Raw genomic sequence first — 19,698 nt, 5'->3', positions numbered from 1 at the left:
TCAGTTCAGCAACATAACAACATAGTCAGAGTTTGCTTAAAAAAAGAAAAATATTTTTTTTCAATCAGATGCTTAAACATTGTCTGTTAACTTATTTCTGATAGTTGGTGTATTCAATTACTGCTGGAGTTTATGAAATGGGAGCTGGTTATCAGTGTCATGTTAAGCACTGTTAACTCACAAAAATAGCAAGGTGGAAAACTTGGAAATCTCTACAGCCTTTCCTGTTTTAAACAAAACAAAATGAAAGAAGATGACAATTCTGTTGAGTGACAGAAAGAGGTAAGATTGTCCATTAAACAATGATTTGTATAATTATGAAAATGTTTATAAGAAAATCACAATTCTTTGTAAATTTTCTTATTACTGTGCATCTCAAAACTCCTAGGGTAGCTTTACTAAATAATAAGCATCAAGTTTAGCTCCCAGTTTCAACACAGGCCTCTGTTCATCAACTGCACTGGTGCTAGCACTGAGTTACCATTTACTGATCAAAGGAAACACACATGACGAAGGCAAAGTGAAGTAAAGGGAGGAAAACAAGCTTAACATCTTCTGTAACTCAAACTATCCCGAGAACTAGCAGGAATCCACTTCAAGAAATCTGCCAAAGGCTTTTATATCTTTTACGCAAACAAAAATGCAATGCATTTCTAAATTTTTGCTTCAATATTAGTACTTAGTTGTACAGTACATTAACATCAGTGTACAGCTTTTGCCATTTTACTGTAACCTCTGTAAACTCACAATTATATTGCATCATATGAAAGGTTGTGAACCCTCTGTAATCCCCATTATATCTACTGAATGCAGCAGAGTAGAACTGTCACATCGGCATAGGAGGTTAAGAGGCAGTAGACATATTGGGTGTCCAGCCCATTTGATAAGCCCGTTCCAACGTCCTCTTGCAATCCTGTAGTACAGTACTGAAGGTTATATGTGGATACTGCTGCACTAGCTGCTCCACTGTGGCTTCATTCACCTGCAGTCAAAGAAAAGAATCTGTGATGTGCAAAAAATGAATAGAAAGTGCAACGTTATGCAAGCTAAATGAATGAACGAGCTTTAGTCTCCTGGGAAAGCCTGCAGGATTGGGCTCTTCACTGATACTATGGGTTTGGGTGCATTTATCACAAAACAAATATACAGAATGTAATGTTCTGTTATAGAAAAAAATCCACACCCCGATTTTATTGTAAAGGCAGAAGTTTTATACAACACCCTAGGAAATACTGTTTGACTATTTGTGATTGAAAGCAAACAGGAAAGACAAATAGCCTTCATTTGAAAGCAGTTTTGTTTAGAAAACTGCAACAATGTTTAACAATCTATTAAACTATTTTCATTCCTTGCTGGACTATGCTGGCCATTCACAGAGCCCCAAACCTAATTATTCAAAGAAAAGCCATCCTGTCTAACAAAGTGCTGCCCAGAGTAACAGATTTCTATCTTGAAACAGAAGCCTATTTATTCAAACTTGCTCAAGCAGACATAGGTTTGACATGTAAGATTTTCAGTCATGATACTTTTACACATACTAACCAGTAACTCCATAATTAACTTTTTTGAAATGAACTTGCACTGTATGGTAGCTATCAATGTGATTGCAACAAAAAGTAAGAGGTAACATGACTAAACATGGGGAAAAGAATGCAAACTATGCCATACTGCAGGTAGATCAATTTACTAATTTACCAATATAAATCAACTTTTCCAGAGGTAAAAAGTCTTGCATGTCTTCACATACATCACTGGTAGCAGTTTTTATTTTAGCCTTTTGGTGTGAGGCTAACACTGCACAAAGGGTTTTGTGGGCAGAAATGGTGGGATCGATAAGTAAAACATACAAGCTTGTCAGGTCTGGGATGTCCCTCCTGAATCTTAAGACATCAAAGGTAGCACCTTTATTCTTGATTAGACAAGCCTATCAGACAAGCCTAGCTAAACCTAACACCTTTACAATCGCAGCGCTGTGAGGGGATTAATTTGTCAATTATTTTTAAGCTGATTGCAGTTCATATCACAGAAGCAGACAGCTTTCTTTAGCCTTTGGATAAATAAAAGATTAAACTAAGAACCATAACTTCTAGGTAGCTCTCTTTGAAATCTTGGCTGAACACTTAGGTATTTTAAAATGCATCAATATCACTAATAATTTAAATACTGAACCATCTAGATCAGTAGGATGTACAACTGATATCATAATTTGCATTTTTCTCCACAGTGTTCCACATTCAAGGCCAAAAGTAAAAAACTAGACTAAAATGATTACTACCATTGCAAAGATCCATCTTGGGAATAATATTTTAAAGCACAGTGACCACAGTATCTAATAATATTTTTGTCCTTAAAAGATAACATGGAGCGCATCCTTCTGAACAGTGATTGCACCCAATGACAAGGATAAATGAAACGTTTAATATCCAGTTCTTCTACTTTGATAATAGAAACACTCAATCTTCATTGGAAGTTTCATCTAGCTGAGACTGACTTGGATAGAAAACTGGTTTAACTTCCCTTCATAGCACAAACTGTACTCTTTTGGCAAATTACTACATTACAGTAACATCTTCCAGTGCTGAAAAACAAGAAGTGACTTTTAATAAATCAAAATGAAATCAGAGATAGCACAAGTTCTCAAAAATATTTGAAATTTATAGCTCAACACATACTTTCAAGCTGTCAGCAATACTTCATAGAAATATTGCTTGGAAGGGAAGAACCCTCTAGACAAGCTAGATCATTTGCTACCTTTCCCTATTCAAAAATAGTCAAACGTCTCTTTTCTTTAAATCTGTGGTGAAGGGAGCCATGGTAGAATCTATCGTATTACTAGAAACTTATCTTAATTGTTACCTCAGCCACAATGAAGATGCTAAGCACAGACAGCTGCTCATTCTGCTCTTTCTTAATGGGAAACTTGAGGAAGAGATATTGTTTATGTACTTGATATCTGCAAATATTACTAGTAGATAGAGGTTATTATGATTTGACACATATCTGTTGGGCTTTGTTTGTTAGAATAGCATGGATATATGCCTTTAGAGTCAGTAACATAAGCCGATTTTCTGTGTCAGGAAACAAATAAGACAAATCTGTTACAAAGGTGATGTTCAAGCACAGGGAGATAGGTAATGATCTCCATGTCCTGGTGTCTTTGACTCAAGACTGAACACATTCACAGAAGTTACAGTCTAGCTAGATATAAGCTAATGTATTTACTACAAGGTAACTTAAGGTAAATGGCGTGGCACATGATACTCAGGAAGACAGGTGATGTTACAATGGTATCTTTTAAGTCTTAAAACCTATGAAGAAATCTACAGTAAACCACCTGGTACCAGCCATTTGTCCTAAATTTTTCTGATACAATTATTACTGGAAAAAGATAATATTTAATACAATTGTTACTAATTGCTATTACTACTTTACTTTCGGCATCAAGTGCCAAATACAGTTACAAAATAAACATAAGCATGTAGAAGGCTGGTAAAACATTGCAGAAGTGACACTGACAAGATCAGCTGTTTTATGACAAAATCCTGAATAGTAGAAGTTTTCTGCATTTTTGCTAGAGTGTTAGTGAATATTTTAAATTATTAGTTTGATCCTAGACAATAGCTTGAGTGGTATTAAACAGCAAAGTAATGAAAAATCTTACGTACACATTTAGAACTATTACAGAAATTTATTTTAAAAAATTGAGTTTACTCTCATGATAAAGAAAAAATTATTGTGTGCCATGGCATAAAGCCCTGGAAGGACTGGGAGCCCAAGATTGCTGGTTGACTTTCAAGGATCATCTCCTCCAAGTTCAAAGGCATTGCATCCCTAAAAGGAAGAAATCAGGCAAAAACACCAGGAGACCTATATGGATAAACAAAGAACTCCTGGCTAAAATCAAATACAAAAGGGGAATACACAAAGCATGGAAGCAGGGACTGGTAACCTGGGATGAGTACAAGGAAGTTGCTTGTGTACTCAAGAGACCAGGTTAGAAAAGCTAAGGCCCTGACAGAGTCAAATCTGGCCAGTGATATTAGAAATAACAGAAAAGGATTTTATAGGTATGTCAGAGAAAAAAAGAAAAACGAGAGAGAATGTGGGGCGTCTCCGGAAGGATACGGGTGACCTGGTTGCTGAGGACATGGAGAAGGCTGAAATTTTCAACAACTTTTTTGCCTCAGTCTTCACTGGCAACCACTCAAACCACACCACTCAAATCACAGAGGATATTGGCTGGGTCTGGGAGAGTGAAGAACCACCCAGGGTAGGAGTAGATCAGGTCCAGGAACACCTAGAGAACCTGAAGGTGCACAAGTCCATGGGACCTGATGAGATACATGCACGGGTCCTGAAGGAACTGGCGGCTGAAGTTGCAAGGCCACTAGCCATCATATTTGAGAGGTCCTGGCAGTCTGGTGAGGTTCCTACAGATTGGAAAAGGGCAAACGTAACCCCCATCTTTAAAAAAGGGATGAAGGACAAGCCGGGAAACTACAGACCAGTCAGCCTTACCTCTGTGCCAGGTAAAATCACGGAACAGATTCTCCTGGTAGCTGTACTAAGGCACATAAAAAATAACCAAGTGGTTGGTGACAGCCAACATGGCTTCACTAGGGGCAAGTCGTGCCTGACTTTGTAGTGGCCTTCTACAACAAAGCTACAGCGCTGGTTGACGTGGGTAAAGCAACGGATGTCGTTTTCCTGGACTTGTGCAAGGCGTTTGACACGTCCCACATGACATCCTTGTCTCTAAAATGGAGAGACACGGATTTGACAGATGGACCACTCAGTGGATAAAGAACTGGCTGGATGGTCACACTCAAATAGTTGTGGTTAATGGTGCAATGTCTACATGGAGACCAGTGTCAAGTGGTGTCCTTCAGGGGTCTGTTCTGGGTCCAGTGCTGTTCAACATCTTTGTCAGCGACATGGATGACGGCATTGAGTGTGCCCTCAGTAAGTTTGCCAATGACACCAAGTTGTGGTGCCGTGGACTCACTTGAGGGAAGAGATGCCACCCAGAGAGACCTTGATAGGCTCGAGAATTGGGCCAGTGCAAACTGCATGAGCTTCAACAAGTCAAAATGCAAGGTCCTTCACCTGGGTCGGGCCAATCCTAGGCACAAATACAAACTGGGCACAGAGTAGGTTAAGACTAGCCCTGAAGAGAAGGATTTGGGGGTGTTTATAGACGAGAAGCTCAACATGAGCCAGCAGTGCGCTCATGCGGCCCAGAAGGCCAACTGCATCCTGGGATGTATCAAGAGAAGCATGGTCAGCAGGTCGAGAGAGGTGATTCTCCCCCTCTACTCTGCTCTTGTGAGACCCCACCTCGAAAACTGCGTCCAGTTCTGGTGTCCCCACCATAAGAGAGACATAGATTTGTTGGAGCGTGTTCAGAGGAGGACCACAAAGATGATCCAGGGACTGGAGCACCTCTGTTACGAGGACAGGTTGCGGGAGCTGGGATTGTTCAGCCTTGAAAAGAGAAGACTTTGAGAGGACCTAATAGCTGCCTTCCAATACCTGAAGGGAACCTACAGGAAGGCTGGGAGGGACTTTTTACAAGAGTGTCCACTGACAGGAGAAGGGGAAATGGGTTTAAGTTGAAAGAGAACAGATTTAGATTAGATCTTAGGAAGAAATTCTTCAGTATGAGGGTGGTAAGACTTTGGAATAAATTGCCCAGAGAAGTTGTGGATGCCCCCTCTCTGGAGGTGTTCAAGGCCAGGTTGGATGGAGCCTTGAGTAGCCTGGTCTAGTTGAGAGGCGTCCCTGTCCATGACGGGGAGGTTGGATTAGATGATCTCTGAGGTCCCTTCCAGCCTATGCCATTCTATGATTCTATAAAATATATATAATTTTTAGTTAACTGTAAATATTTTTAATCCTAAGAAAGTAACAGCAAATAGTTAAAAATAATGCTGAACAAAATAGATTAAATATTAGTTTACACAGCAGAAGAGAGAGAAAAACGATGGCAGTGGAACAATCTACATGGATCCCAGGATGAGAAACATGTGGACAGTTAAGCCACAAATGATCCCCTATCAGAAGATTTTGGAAGCTTTTCTTTTACCATGAGAAAAGTCAAGTAGAACACTAAAACAGAGTACAATTTTTAGTATTTTAAACTTTTTGTAGTACTGGACTAAAATTACTAAAAGGTAGTAATATAGAGAAATCAAAATTTTGCTCTTTGTTAATGAATGAGGTAAGTAATATCCAAGTCAACTCTCTTAATATCCTTGTCATCAGTTCCCCTAATGGTACGATTAAGATGAAAAGAACTCTTATGCCTAACCATTAGAACACAAGCTTCTGTCTCTTTGTTAAGATGCAGTCTGGCTAGTGATAAAACAAAATTACTGAATGCCATTCCCAAAATAAATTCACTACACAAACACAGCAATTTTCCCTTCTGAGCTTGAACAGCCTTGTTCAATGAATGAAAACTAAAAATCTTCACATCTTAATGTGTTTTAAAATGTTATATTTTTCTTCCATGGAATCATTAATCTTCATCTTTTGAGTTGTCAAAAGGAAGACTACTGTCTGAAGATAAACTAGTTAGATTATCTAATACATAATCATTGATTTGAATTTGAATAGCCCTTCAATTATGTTTTAAGACATAATGAAAGAATGCAGTCCTTATCATTAAGAGACAAAGTAATAGGTTTGTGTGAATCCTAGTCATTAAATAGGAAAAAAAAAACAACAACAAGGACTGGTTTGAAATGTATTTTTTCTTCCTGAAATAAAAATTTATTCCAGGTCAAAGAATAGACTAAAAAAACCGAAAGGAAACGATGGGCTACAGAAACCGGCTGGACCAAGTGATAAAATTTCCTTTTAACTCAATTAGAGTCTTTACCTAAAAGTCACAGTTCTGAATCTTTTTTGCTTAAAAACATCTGAACACATATTGCTTATTCCTCAGTACTGTATACTTGACTTTGTGACAAATGTTATCTGGGGTGGGACATACTTAATTTCCTCTGATGATGATAGTGTGGGTGTGCAGAGAGTATTTAAATATTATCTGTACTAAAGAAAAAGAATACTTCCTCATGTGATAATTAAGAATTCATCTGGGAAAGAAGAACATGAATACCCATCTAGTCCATGTGAAGTGGAAGAACATTCACAAAAGGGTTTTGGGAGTGCTCCTTGGACTCTAATATCCTCTGCTAGATATACACATAATGTGAGTGAAATACTGACAAAAATGGGAAATCAGTGTTCAAAACTTTCTACTCCAGATAAAATGATCTACCTACAACAGAAAGGTTGAAAAATCCCTCCAGTCTGTGAAGTATTTTTCTCAGAATACACTAAATGGCATTTATGAGCCGTTTTTTTCAGGTTCGGGATAAACTGAAACTACAGTTTTCAAATTATAAGCTACTCAGAGAAAAATACTAACTCAGATTTTTGATTTGGTGTGCTAGACTTACTCATTCGGTCTGATTGCCAAGATTTACTGATTTGGTACACCACTTATATCTGCCATGGACCACCATGAGTAATTTCTTCTATGCCATCTTCCACAAGTTCTCATAGAAAATTCAAAATGCAAGCACAAGTAATTAATAGATAATTTTTAGGTTTTGCTTTTAAATATGCCATGTCATTTGACAGAATTCTAGTGATAATTTCAGCACTGCTTTATTTAATTTCCAGATTCTAAACCCAGGAATTTCTAAAGATATCAAATGATTCCAAAGGGTTAGGATCTATTTTTCTTGGCCTTTTGCTTCCGTTATATTCCTAGGACAGATCTTACTAAATTCAAGGGAGTCAAGTTTTCCTAATAATGTTAAGATAAATGAGGGATCACAATCAAAACCATCAGTTGAAATAGACATTACTTTTTAGTGAGATTGATATCTTCATTTCCCCTGATGAACACTACTGGCAAACAAGTAACAACAGACAAGGAGAAGGCTGATGTACATAAAAGCTTTTTTGCCTCAGTCTTCACTGGCAACCTCTCTTCCCATACCTCTTGAGTGGATGGACGTCAAGACAGGGACTGAGGGAGCAAAGTCCCTCCTGCTAGAAGAGATCAGGTTCATGACTGCCTCAGGAACCTGAACATACATAAGTCTATGGGACCTGATGAGATGCATCCCAGAGTCCTGAGGGAAGTGGCTGATGTAGTTGCCGGGCCACTCTCCATGATATTTGAAAAGTCATGGCAATCAGGTGAAGTCCTTGGTGACTAGAAAAAAGGAAACATTGCACCCATTTTTAAAAAGGGTAGAAAGGAGGACCCTGGCAACTACTGACCTGTCAGCCTCACCTCTGTGCCTGGGATGATCATGGAACAGATCCTCCTAGAAGCTATGCTAAGGCTTATGGACGATAGGGAGGTCATTCAAGACAGCTAGCATGGCTTCACCAAGGGCAAATCTTGCCTGACCAACTTACTGGCCTTCTACGATGCAGTGACTACATCAGTGGACAAGGGAAGAGCTATGGGTGTTATGCATCTGGACTTCCGTAAGGCCTTTGACATGGTCCCCCACAACATCCTTCTCTCTAAATTAGACAGAGATGGATTTGATGCATGGACTATTCAGTGGATGATGAACTGGTCAGATGGTCACATCCAGAGGGTCGTGGTCAATGGCTCAATGTCCAGATGGAGACTGGTGACAAGTGGTGTCCCTTAGGGGTCTGCATGGGGAGCAGTACTTTTTAATATCTTCATCAATGACATAGCCAGTGGTATTGAGTGCACCCTCAGCAAGTTTGTGGAGGACACCAAGCTGAGTGGTGCAGCTGATATGCCGGAGATGGCATGTCACCCAGAGGAACCCGGACAAGCTCGAGAAATGAGACCCTGTGAACCTCATGAGGTTCAGCAAGGCCAAGTGCAAGGTCCTGCAACTTGGTTGGGTCAACCCCTGGTAGCAATACAGGCTGGGAGATGAAGGGATTGAGACCAGCCCTGCAGAAAAGGACTTGGGAATCCTGGTGGATGCAAAACTGGACATGAGTCAGCAATGTGCACTCATAGCCCAGAAAGCCAACCATATCCTGGGCTGCATCCAAAGAAGTGTGGCCAGCAGGTCGAGGGAGGTGGTCCTCCCCCTCTACTCCACTCTCCTGAGACCCCACCTGGAGTACCGCGTTCAGCTCTGGAGTCCTCAGTACAGGAAAGACATGGACCTGTTGGAATGGGTCCAGAGGAGGGCCACAAAAAATGATCACAGGGATGCAACACCTCTCCTATGAGGAAAGACTGGGGTTCAGCCTGGAGAAGCAAAGGCTTCAGGAAGACCTTATTACGGCCTTTCAGTACTTAAAGGGGGCTCATAAGAAAGATGGGGACAAACTTTTTAGTAGGGTCTGCAGCAAAAGGACGAGGGGTAATGGTTTTAAACTAAAAGAGGGTAGATTCAGACTAGATTGAAGGAAGAATTCTTTTATGATGAGAGTGGTGAAACTCTGGAACAGGTTGCCCAGAGAGGTAGTAGATGCCTGATCCCTGAAAACATTCAAAGGTCAGGCTGGACAGGGCTCTGAGCATCCTGATCTAGTTGAAGATATCATTGCTTATTGCAGAAGGATTAGACTAGATGACCTTTAAAGGTCCCTTTTAACCCAAACTATCCTACAATTCACAAATAGGGAAGAAAAACAGAGGTTTAAGGACTTTTCCTAAACAAGACTTTCTTACTTACTTTTACTAATCTTGCCTTTAGTTGATACCATGTTCAGGAGATCTTCTCTTGGACTGAAATACCAAGTGGCACATAAAGGGGCTTTAAAAAGCTTCAGTTTTAAATGCAAGAACTCCTTTACTATACTTCTAATAAGAATTCTAAGGCTGCCCACAGATCTCAAAAACTCCTCCTATAGGTGTATCAACGGCTGCCTCAGAATGCAGTTCTGATTCTAAAGCTACTAATATGACCAAAGAATGTCTATGTTTTGTCATTTAGAGTAATACTGAAAAGGGAGAGTAGAGTCATCACCTGAATTGTAACTTTTATGCTGCTCTACACAGTGAAGAGGTACTCACTGTTAACATAAAAGGTTTCCTATGTAAGGAAAAGCTTCACGGTAACATCCAATTCACTTGATAATTGAAAAGAAAAAGTTATCCATCTCCATTCCAAGTTAATAACTGAAATCAATAAGTAGCCATATAATTAAAAAATCCCCAAGCCCTCCAAACCTAGGCTCACATGCAAAAACCCCAGACTTGCAAAACTGGATTAGTGAAAAGGTGGAGTATTAGAACTTCTTAGGAAAACTTGCCAGTGCTCCTCAGTGGTTCACAATATCATACAGGGATGGACTGCTGAAATAATTGTTGCATAGTATCTAACCTACACCTTGGAACAGGCATGTGGCTAGCTGATTTTGGAGAGTGCTGACATCATGGGCACTCTCTTTCTGAGGATGATACAGGTAGGTACCTTCAGTTATATAACTTTATAGGCCAGTCATTAATAAAAAAATAACAAACCAGGTTATAATATGGTTAGTCTGCAATATCTGTACAGAAAGGCATTAATAATATATAGAATCGCTAGCTTAATTTTAGAAATCTAGTATTTGTAAAAAATTTCAAGGAAAAGTTAGCCAGTGAGAAGTAACATTCACATCAGAATATTTTGAGGGCTGCCATACAGGTGACGTTTGATAATACAGGTTAACAGTGTGCAAGTATTATCATTACATTTCTACATATAAAGAATCACAAAACCAACTTTACACAAAAGAAATGCAAATTGCTTTGCTCCAAAAGGGCTTTCTTATCATGTTGACATTTTTGCTTACAGAGTGGTATTGCAGCATTAGGGGTAGTGAAACTAGTGTGTGTTTCTGTCTCAGTATACATAGCGTAGTATCACATGAAAGCCAAATTTGTATGTAGTGGACAAAAAAGTTACTATATAGTCATTGTGTGTATTCATAATGATGGATTTTGGACAAATTCTGTGTTATAACAGACTTCTCTAAATTTTTAACAATAAAATCCAAAATATACACATTTGGAGTTATTAAGAAATAAATTCTCATATACACTTTCTCTTCTCTAAGCTGTAGTTTGCTTCCTCAAGTCAGTGTCTTATAAAAAGTGCACTTTGTTTGATTTTTTTTCTGCTAATAGTTGAATGAATTATATTCTCAGGTGGCCCAATTATAACTGTTGCCTGTAGCCATAACAAAATTAAAGATTTCTGGAAACGTTTTGTGTGAAGTGCACTTGATCAGCTAAGGCAGACATATTCCACAGAGTTTCAGTGACTGCCTTCATGCCCAGGGGCAGAACCTTTGTTTAGGACTTTAATAAAATAACAGCACTACCAATATTAGCACAATATCCTATAGTCCAAATAAATTCCCTTACGATTTCAGCAAAGAATGTATTTTGACTTAATGGATACTGTTATTAAAAAAAAAAAAAAAAAAAAGAAAAAGGACACATGCACGCGCATACAAATGCTGTATTTGTGGACTCATAAATAATGAAATTAACAAGTATAGTCCAATGTACTATTATTATCACGACATTCGACAACTTAATTGTGTGAAATCTTAGCAATTAATTTCCCACATATTTGGAAAGGGGAAGGAGTGGGTAAACAAAAATCTGCAATATTTTCTGCCATGTGAAGTGAAATAAACAGAATACATAAAACTTTCTAATATTCAATGGCAGCACTTCTGGAAGCATTTCAGAAAATGTAGCAAGGTTGCTTGTGGATTATAGTCCCTTCATAGTTCTTTGCACAAATCTCAACAGAATGGTAGAGTCTTAAAGGGATGAAATTCATTGTTGTGGTTGTTTGCACAGGTGAACGCTATTGCCTCAAACTGCCAGCCCCTGCACTATTGCTGCAGCCACCACCCTACTGCAAACTAACAAAATAATCAATTTCAGGTCTTTCTGAGTTCGCACAGCTTTCTAGCAGAGCCATCATTTCAGGGCTTGCTGTCCTAATCATTACTGCCAACACAGTATTGACTATTAAAGCTGTGTAAGTGATAAAGTTTTCATTGTCAATTCTCTTTGCTTATTGTGAAGATTTACTTTTCTATTAAATCAGAGAAACCATTCTAAAGGAGCCTTTTAGTTTGGCTGGCTAGTTGGTTTGCTAATTCTGTTCATTTCAAGAGTCATTCTAGACTCCATCTATACAAGATTTCAAGGTAAAAATACTACCAATATCATAAATATTTCAAATTTATAATGAAACTCTGTGCGTTGCTTTGTTCTTATTTATAAAAATAAAGTTAATAAAGTTAATACAGTTAATAATACAGTTAATGCAGTTAATAAAGATAATACATAGTGAAATTAGTGTTTATTTATATAGTGATAAATATTCTTTCAGATTACTTTCTGCCTGTTGAATTAATTGCATGAAATATTTTCCTATTCTGCTACATTAACAATAATTTGAGTATGTTATTGTAATACTTGTGAAAATGACGGCCTGTAAAATTAACTGAGAAATCATTCTCAAAAAGTTGCCAGCTGGCAAAAATGACTGGAAGTTCCAGGGGAAAATGCTTCTAAAAAATTTCTCTTTTCTTTTTTTTTTTTTCCCAATCATAAAAATGCTGACTACTACTCATTGCCTTTTTCCTTAATAGTTGTTCTTATCCTGATTTTGAACCATTGATCAGTACCTAAGGGCCCACCTATCTGTTACGGTATGACACGGTCAAGTGGCTGCTTTTTAAAAACAAAGATAGACTCATTAACTTGGGAAGATTCCACCTTCAGCCTACTGCCAGGGTATGTTGCTGAACTATCAGCCTGAAAGATAAAAATATTTTGGTAAAGAAACAGTTAAGCTAGAAGTAAAAAAAGTTCAATTTCTATAAAGAATCCTTTTTTATATTTTAGCAGATGCTTTCATTCACACGAGTAATGGATCTGTTATTCTAGTTAGCTAGGGAAAAAAATTGTTCAATCTTTTAAAATTGTTGTATTGAAAACCAAAGTGAAATAAATGCAATTTTTCTTTTGTTGTGGGTTAGCAAGGATAACTGTAGTTTCCTTCTAATGGGATTCTCAGATTTTATGAATCTAAATCTTCATTATTCACAGAGCGACCTATCAAGGGCAGCTCCTATATTATACATATGAAACTTAAAAAATACAGCATACCCTTTTTAATATGCAGCAACGTAACTTGAACAAATTATAGTGATTTAAGAGAAAATAAGTGCTATAGAATTTTTCTTAAAGGGAAGGATTGGATATTTTCCATCCTCCTCAATACCACAAAACCATAATTTCCAATCTCAAAATGAACCCCTTAAAATATAAAAGAAGAAATGGTAGCAATTTGTCAGGGTTTTTGATCAGGCTAATGATAGTTCGCATTTTCTGAAGGTGGAAGGCAAATTGCTGTGATAATTATATTAAAACAAGCCACGGCTCTGTACTCTTGCTGTTGCACTGTTGATTAAGAACAGTTTGGCTCAAAAACGTATTTGAAATTTAGACATATCTCTAGAACCTAAGATCTTATTTCTTTTTCACTTACTTAACTTCAGTTATAGACTATCGATCTAAATTAAAAGTTTGTGGATAACAATGCTCTCAGTCATGTTTACTAATATATATATATTAAATGGAAAACTTTTTGCCCTGAGTTGGTAAGCTTTTTCACAAGCTGGCATTTCTTCACATACAATAGGAGCTGCATCTCAGTTAGGCTAATGATTTGCAGTTTGCACAGGATCTATATTTACACATATTTCTAAAACATTTCATAGAAGGATAAAGTGATAAATTATTTCAAAAGTCTCCTGATTTTCTAAAACTCTTACTCTTGTTTAGGATGCAAATGATTTCTTAACGCATCTTTTTTATTTTTAAGAGTCATGTATCTTCCTCCCTCTCTGTGATAATATAAAAGAGTTTGTCTTCTTGTCAATTCTACTGACCATCAATGTCTGTGCTCTGACATCTCTGTAAAACTATAATAGGAAATATATGCTACAATTCATCTACAAAAGTAATGTGGAATAAGCTACAGGCTTTCAGAAGTATTTTCATGACAAGCAACCTGAGTTTCTCGAAAAAAAAAAAGGAAAAAAAAAAAAGAAAAAGAAAAAAAAGGAAAAAGCAAGGAATAAAGGCCATAACGATTAAGTAACTGAAGCCGTGTATCCATTCCAGCCAACTTTATCAGATTCACTTGATTTTATTCACATATAGCTATGAATGTTGAATTTTGTGGCCTCTGTTTTTCAGTGTCATTTTTCTGCACATTTTCGCAAGAAATGTCTCCTGCATTTACGTGGTAGCACTGCTGATAACCATTGCAAATAGCACCACAGTTATAAGAAAAAGATCTTGAAATATGAAAATCTGTGTGAGAAAAGTTGCAAACTCCACAGGAAGATTATTCTGACACATTGTTCAACCAGCCAAGCTATCAGCCAGAAAAACAGATCAAGTTTTTAGCCACTATTTCCTAGATAATACCCAGCCATTTTCCACAAAGGTAAAGATTTCAGACTGCCATTATTTAAAGCCATTTGAGTTGTTGTGAAAGTACAATAAAGAAATTCTATGAAGACATCTTTAAAACGAGTTCTAGCAATAAATACCATAGAGAACATCGCTGTCTTTCACTGCTTTATTTCAGAAATGTGAAATAATATTTAGAAATAATTAAGTAACTATAATAACTGAGTATGATCTAGATCAGTTTAGGGGTAGGAATGTACAGATTTGTGTTCAGAAAAAGAAGTTGAAACGCATGGATTTGAATCTGTGAATCTGATGTAGGAATCGTTTTATGCCTTTAGGACGCAGGTTCGGCTCTTAGGAATCCTGATGTTAGTGTTTGTGGGAGAAAAGAAAGTATCCAGTAGCTGCCCACACGTCTCTGAAAGTATTTAAAGTATTGGATAAATTACACTTTAAAATATATACTTTCCTAAGCTGTGATAAAAAAACCGCAGAGCTACAATTAAAATTTGGTTCGAAGAACAGACAGTCATGTTCTCTTTCTGCTGTGGGGAGACTGAACTGAGGTAAATTGAATATAACCCTTGGTTCTGGAGATAACACTGTGCCTTCACTTATTATTTACTGAGGCATCAAATCAGAGATTCATTGTACCCTGGCAGTACACAAACCAGCTACGTGTTCCCACACACCCATGTCAATTACCAAAACACAACCTTGGGCTGGAGCCCAGTGCAGCGCAGCACTCCCCTGTGCAGAGAAGCTGGGCGTTCATGGAAGAGGTGACACAAGGGAATGAAGCCTGGCTCACTGCCCCGGGAGTGGGGCACAGCATGGATGTAGGCCGTAACATCAGAATGCAAAACAGAAATACCACCTCTTTTATGCCTTTCCAATTACAAAACTCAAAAATGTCCTGCTTAGGCTTTAAATAACTGCTGATTTTATCTCTTACTGTTTTCAAAAGAAACAGAGGCTCAGAATGCCAACATTTCCTTCTTACGGATTGCATGACTTGTGCAGTCCCAAGTGCTGTCTGATGCTTGTACAGACCCACATGCACATATGCACATAAATACATATTTGCACACAACTGATAACCTGTACTGTGAGAGAGCAGAAGGGAGAAGGGTCCTAGTTGCTTCCAAGGATGTTTGTATGCAGGCAACTGGGGAACTTCACTATCCAAAATACAGCTTCTTAAAGATATTTAGGGTCTACTTTCTGAACGCCTAAATACTTTTGGAGGTCTGGATCACAGAATCTCAGAAGCCTACCTGATACAGAAAACTAATGGTATTAGTCTCACTGTGCCTACGCTGTGCAATACAGGATCCTGTAGAGATCAAGCTGGCATTTCCTGAGCCACTCACAGAAATGGAAACAGTAAGTTATACTACCACATCTATATGACAGTATCTCATGAGCCTTCCTGAGTGCTAATTTTCCTGGAGAAGGTGCTGTACTTTGGCAGTTAAGCTGCTGTCAGGACTTCTGCCCGTGTGTCCACACTGCCCTGCACCTTTCCAGTAGCACCAGTTTGTTCAGAGCTCTCTCCAGGCCTCAGGCACCACTGTGGTGTAGTGAAGGGAAAGACAAATTCGCCTAAATCATGGAGGTGCTAGGGAAAATCAGCAAAAAACAGAGAAGGCATTTGCTCAGTAACCTTGCCTCCAATATTATTACATTGAAAAGAATACTTTGATTTTGTGCATCTAAGCATAAACATGTTTTCTAAACCAAAGTTCTACTACGCACAGTTCTGAAAGACTTTCAAAATTTAATATTCTTTGACTTTTTCCTGTATTTGATTTGTAAATAGTGATTACACTAATATTTAGCAACACCTCAATGTTGAAAAAATAGTGTTAAAATGCTTGTTAGAAAATGTCCAATTTAAATATATGCCCTCATTACAATGATCTCATGGTGAAGTCAGCATTTTTTATGAGAATTCTCAACACAATGACATTTATTTTAAGGCAAAGACCATACTGCTCCTGTGGTGTGCATGTTAGATGGTAGTAAAACATGATAAAAAGAAAGGTCACGGCAACAGCAGTTTGATGAGAAATGAATAATTTGATTATTTTCATGGTGTGGATCAATAATACTCTGCATCTACTGAAACACATTGCCTGGAGGCACTCAAGATAATCAATGGCATAAAACAGAGCCTGCCTTTACCCAGGCTTGCAGCCTCTCTGATCTTTCATGGAAGGACCTTTGACACCTCTAATTTATGTCAACTGCATATCAAAGAAATTCCAAAGAGCCTGGGTCATAAAGAGTATTTAGTGGTAACCATTTGAAGTCTACTTACATATGTTCCTCATGTAACTGTGTTTAAGTACTTCCCGTCCAATGCCTAGGAATTCCTAGAAAGGCATAAAAGCTACCTGGTATTTGGATAACAGTCAGTACCTTAGAAAAGGAAAGCCGGTTAGAAGGGGCAAATCTTCTAACCCTCTCTTCACTGCAAGCTGACAATTGTCCAAAGACAAGCATTTCAGTCAACAGGGCATGTAAATAAACCCTTCTGCACCACCCAAGAGTTCTCTTTAATGATGTGCTGGACACTGACATTTTTAATTTAATAGAGCAGCCACTGGAAAAAATTAGTTCTGCATGATATTGGAGAGAGACAGTTGAAGGCATGATGTTGTTCAGTAATTTCTCTGTTCATTTGCAGTGGAAAAAGTGAGCTGGCATCTTCTAGCTGCCAAAACTCTTAAGTCAAGGATACTTACTTCATTCTGTCTGTGGAGCTATTTTTCCCATCAAGGCTTTGCAAGCAAGAAAATAATTCCCAGTGGTAGTCCTACTACTACAGTGTTTGCTGTAACAGCATTTAATCATTTCTTAACAAGTTTTAGCTGTCACACTTTGAATACTAGTATACATGCATGCACACAAACACACACACACACATACACTTGCAGGCATGCAGTCAACACTGCTTTTCCATCTTCCTTGAGGCTTCCTCAAAAAATATTTCTTTTTTCCTTTCAGCAGTTGACTTTCATAACACAAAAGCTGATGTATAGTCCTTTGTACAGAACTAAGAAAGCATTAACCAGCAATCAGAGGAGTAGAGACTGTAGTATATATAGTTTAACAGATGAGGTAGTAAAACTTGTTTTCAGCATCAAGATCATTGATTTTCTATAGCAGCTGAAGACAGGATAAAATTATTGTACTTATTAGATCCTTGTTGATTGTTCAACATTAACTAAATCCACCAAATAAATATATGTGTAAAATTGATCAGGTGATTCAGGGTCAGATCTAATTCCCAAGGTCAAGTAACCCTTTGAACAATCTCTAAGCACATAATCTTAGCACAATCCGTCAGAGACTCACACGCTCTTTTCGTCTATTGGCTTTTATAAAACGCTAATGTTTTGGAGATTAAGTGGAGTCAGCTTTAATAGACAGAACAATTCTTCCAAAGTGCTCAATCTCCCCTCAAACTGGAAACTGTGTGAGGCTGGGTTTGCAAAATGCTATTTCTAACTTTACAAGTGACCTGGAACTTATTATTCCTTACCAGTTGAAATACTGGGTTTTGTAACCATCTTCTACAAAGTACTGCAAGGGATGTAAGGTAATGGTTTTGAGCATGAAGTTGCTTCAACTAAAAACCTGCGTTTCCACAGGCTGTGTCCAGTCAGAAATTCATAAGCCTGAAATATATGCTTATGATGGGCATCACAAGCTGGACATTTCATTCTTGATGTCTGGAAAAGAAACAATCCCTGAGGTATACTTGAGAATTTGAGACCAGAGACTCTAAACCTCCAATGACATTTAGCTATTTCTGCTGTGTTCCCAGGCCTCTTGATTGCTCTTCTCTGAACAGAGACATGATTCCTGAAGAAGATACACAGGGTAAGGTGGAGCTGGACAAACTTGTCCTCTCTTCTAATGATAAAGTGCTAAAACTTATAGGCATTCTTAGTATATTCCAAGTAGGAAAGCTATATAATAAGAAATCAAGGTTGTAGTTTGTTTTTATTTTTTTGGGTTTTTTTTAGCATTATGGTTTTATCCAAATCCTTGCCCTTGTGCTTTCAAAACCATTACAGATGAGGAAGAATACAGACGTACAGAAAATCACACTGGAAGTAACACTGAAGTATTTTTATTATTCTACTGTTTCTTTTTTTATTTCTTTTTAAAAACCAAAGTAGTCCATCATAGTAATGACATGACATACCAATCACTTTTAGTCAAAAATAATCAAAACCCTCAGAGGGCAGATTTTACATAAAACTTTTGTGAGCACCTCATGCTGTGGGTGTAGCCTGTGGGTGTATTTTGAAAATCCATGTCAGCAAAAATTTATAATGCTCTTTTTAGTTCTCTAGATACTTTTTTTAGCTAAATATGTGAACACAGTACACTAGGAAGGTTACCACAGCAGTGAATACCAAACTTGTTTGTACAGAAAAACATACATCTTCCCATCTCTCTCCCTCACTCACACATACACACACAAACACTTACTCTCACACACATTCAGAAGCAGGCACTAGTTCATGTAAATGCTCCTTACCTGATCACACCTCATCAACCCTAAATATCTGAGTGACTTGCTGCTTTGTGCAATTTGGGTGGCTCCATGGTCTGTGATTTCTTTGCACCATCCAACATCCACTGTCTCTATTGTCACGCTGTATCGTCCAATGGCTATCAGAGCTGTAAAGATATTAAAGACATGAACTATATAGCTTGTGGAGATTGTAAGCTTAGTTCTACGTATACCCTAAATGATGATGAAATTAAATTTTGAGAAGCAATTGTCATGTACCTTGTAAAAGATCTTGTATATCACCCCTTTAAACTATGAAATAGCTGTTTCTTCAAATTAGGAATACTCTCATGTGCAAACACATAGATAAACAGTTCTTCCGGTATATTTTTCTATCTATCAATCATGATAAACAGACCAGTCGGCAGAGATATTCTATAGGAATTATTTTCATTACTTTTTTTGGAAGGATCAAGGAGCAATCAATTGAAATCGAAATAACTATAGAATAAAAACAATTCTACCTCACTCTTCAGAGAAAATAACAGATTTTTTACTATTAACACCTTTTTTCCAGCAAAATAATATTGCAAGGACAGCACAGAGAATAACAGGATGTTTTCTATGTCAATAAAACAAACGATTTTAGAAACCCCTGCAGGTATCTTATGTCATACATTTTATAACTATATTCTAA

General features: G+C 37.7%; 1 protein-coding gene across 1 annotated transcript in view; it reads right to left on the bottom strand.

The window, feature by feature from the left end:
- Positions 1 to 844: 844 nt before the first annotated feature.
- Positions 845 to 19,698, bottom strand: part of FBXL17 (F-box and leucine rich repeat protein 17) — a 310,520-nt gene continuing 291,666 nt past the window's right edge. Inside the window, exons 8-9 of the mRNA XM_086629367.1 lie at positions 19,026 to 19,168; positions 845 to 982 (exon numbers count right to left, since the gene is read on the bottom strand). Of these exons, the coding sequence (XP_086485493.1) occupies positions 845 to 982; positions 19,026 to 19,168 (281 nt within the window). The remainder of the gene's footprint in view (positions 983 to 19,025; positions 19,169 to 19,698) is intronic.

This window comes from Tauraco erythrolophus, chromosome Z (genome assembly GCF_009769465.1).
Source record: "Tauraco erythrolophus isolate bTauEry1 chromosome Z, bTauEry1.pri, whole genome shotgun sequence".
Taxonomy (NCBI): Eukaryota; Metazoa; Chordata; class Aves; order Musophagiformes; family Musophagidae; genus Tauraco; species Tauraco erythrolophus.
This window is presented reverse-complemented; position numbering and strand designations above follow the sequence as displayed.